This window comes from Penaeus vannamei, chromosome 24, assembly GCF_042767895.1.
Source record: "Penaeus vannamei isolate JL-2024 chromosome 24, ASM4276789v1, whole genome shotgun sequence".
In the NCBI taxonomy this organism is placed as follows: Eukaryota; Metazoa; Arthropoda; class Malacostraca; order Decapoda; family Penaeidae; genus Penaeus; species Penaeus vannamei.
Genome location: NC_091572.1, coordinates 6,128,394 through 6,130,893, shown reverse-complemented (window position 1 = coordinate 6,130,893; position 2,500 = coordinate 6,128,394). Strand labels below are relative to the sequence as shown.

The 2,500-nt window shown below is 39.7% G+C and overlaps 1 protein-coding gene across 16 annotated transcripts in view; it reads left to right on the top strand.

The window, feature by feature from the left end:
* LOC113826247 (harmonin) overlaps nt 1-2,500 on the top strand; it is a 208,498-nt gene that overhangs the window by 200,476 nt on the left and 5,522 nt on the right. For 7 of the 16 annotated variants that reach the window (XM_070138301.1, XM_070138302.1, XM_070138303.1 and 4 more), the window contains 3 exons: nt 1-388; nt 1,302-1,863; nt 2,472-2,500. The exon at nt 1-388 is cut by the window's left edge and continues 290 nt beyond it; the exon at nt 2,472-2,500 is cut by the window's right edge and continues 83 nt beyond it. In XM_070138301.1, the coding sequence (XP_069994402.1) occupies nt 1-388; nt 1,302-1,863; nt 2,472-2,500 (979 nt within the window). The remainder of the gene's footprint in view (nt 389-1,301; nt 1,864-2,471) is intronic. The other 9 variants (XM_070138316.1, XM_070138311.1, XM_070138310.1 and 6 more) reach the window with 6 other exon arrangements.

Here is a 2,500-nt window from a genome sequence, read left to right as displayed (position 1 = left end):
CAGTAATGTCAGTAGCAAGACTTCCATTGTGAATACATACAGCTCCAACGTTAAAACGAGCCTGCCATCCTCGTCTCCATCAACAAACCAGGTATCCCCTTCCTCTATACCTTTGCCTCCCCCTCCTCCCCCACCTCCTCCTCTCCACCACCACAAGTCTCAACCTCCCGTCGTTCCTGCCAAACCCAACCCCAAAACAAGTGTAAATAGCCCTCACACCCAACCTATATCTTCCTCTACCTCCAGTCACAGTATTTCTAGGCCTAAATCTTTGGCCATGTCAAACTCTGGCCTCGGCCACTCTCCTCATCAGTCCCGTTCACCAGCGTCAGGAGTCCCGCCCCCCCCGCCCCCAATGCCTGGGATGTGCACCCCGCTTCCCCCTGCTGTGAGTTTTAATCAAGTTTGTCTTAGCGTGCACCAGTTTTGCTTGTGCTGAGTTTGTATCTTGTCAGAATACCATTTTAACTCTATAATTTTGTAATGTGCTGACTTTGGTAAACCATACACAGAGCTCATTACAAATATTATAAGTTAAAAAGCTAATTGCAGAATGAAGGTGTTCTGAGAGAAATACAGATTTTCATAAGCAAAAGATAGCTTCTGCATGCTCACCAAATGCACTCACGACGCCCAGACTTAAAACAAGACTGCCCAACTGCTCTACAAAGATCCACCCCCACAAAATATTTGTTGGTCAAGATTTTTTCTTTAGACACTAATCTGTATCCCATTTCATTAGGAAATCCATAGGTTATACCATTTCCTGTATGAGTAATTCTAAATCCTTTTCCCTGTCTTTGAATGTCTAAATGAGATGTATAAATTACAAGCAGTTGATTCCATAGTCATCTGTTATAAACACTTCTCTTGATATCTTGGACTCAAGTTCAACCAAACTGATTCTTTTTGTTTTGTTCTGTTTTTTACCTCAGAAAACAGTGGCTTTTCAAATTCATTATTACAGTAATATTCTCCATTTACTACTGTAGAATATTGTTGTACCTTCTAGACATACATAGGCAATATTTTTGCATTCATGCAAGATTTTAAGTTCTGAGCCATTTAACAAGACAAATCTGTAAAACCTTCGACCAGACTTTCTTATTTTCATGATACAGCTATAATCAGAGAGATCAAGTTTTTGCTTCAGCTTAAAAGAAAATGCATACTTTATTGCAATATTTTACTTTGCTTGAATGATAAATGTTATTGAAATACTACTATAAAATTACAAACATTTTCACATATAAGAAGAACATAACCAGTAATATATAAATTGATCTTCCCCCTAACTTTAGCAGCAGACTGAGCAGCTCGGAGGCATCACCACAAAGCAGTCAATTTCAGCAGTGTCAACACCCACGAAATCTCCACTACGTCCTCATGGAGGAGTTGTGTTAGATGAGTTCAAACCAGGAGAAAAAAACTCCTTAAAGGTGAAGCCACCAAACACTTACTTTGACGCAGGAAAGCAAACCCCCGGAAAACCTCTTGTCTCTATTGGTGCATATCCATCACCTAACCACAGACCGCCACCAGTCAAAATGGACTTCCTCTCGCCCAGTGCCAATGGGGAACAGATTGCAGGTGCAGCTAAAAATTCCAGCACCCCTGTGAAGGTAAAGCTACAGAGTGAACTTGAATCAACCCTGAGTAGGTCGAACCTCCGTCAGCGTTTCGCTGCTCAGGAACTCCCCCCAGATCCTCCCTCCGAAGTTTCTGGTACTAAGCAAGAATCTACGTCCGCAAGTTACACCACGACTACCATTACCAATAACAACACCAGTCCCAATGCTTCATTATCAAGTAAATACCGGACATTAGTTCAAGATGGTCCTTCTGCCACCATTATCATGAAAGGTTAGTAGAAAAAAAAAATATGTGTGCTTTTTCCATGTTTCATTGTTTTGTTAAATTATGCTTGAAATGCTTATTATTATATTATATTACTAGATACTGGGAAAGTTAGGAGCAGTGCTACTTCATATTTAGCAGATAAGAATTTTTGCAGTAATTATCAGTTACTGTATTGATTACAGTTTAATTGTTTGTCAAAACCTTTACCATATGAGTCAGAGATCATAAAAGATACTCTGAGTGACAATGTTTATTGATAATTAAAGAGAACAGGGAAACGTATTTACCAGGGAATTCTTTACAGCATTTGAAATTGCCTACAAATAATTTTGACGGCTTGAAATTAAATGTAGAAGGAAAAGAGAGACAGAATGACAACTAACCCGAAATAAGAACAAAGACTGCATTGCCATAGACCCTGAGAGAAACCATGCTTTTCCTTGCATTACAATCCTTGTTATTGTCATTTCCTTGTGCCTTCTCACATTCAGGCACACCTTCTTATTGAAATCTCTCTACAGATATGTCCATGCTTATAGTGTCATGTGTTTCATCCTAAACTTTTGTAGCATTCTAGATAGGCCTTTACATACCTGTTAACTCCCCTTAAGGTGGTAGCGGCAAGGAAAATGAGGCCCCA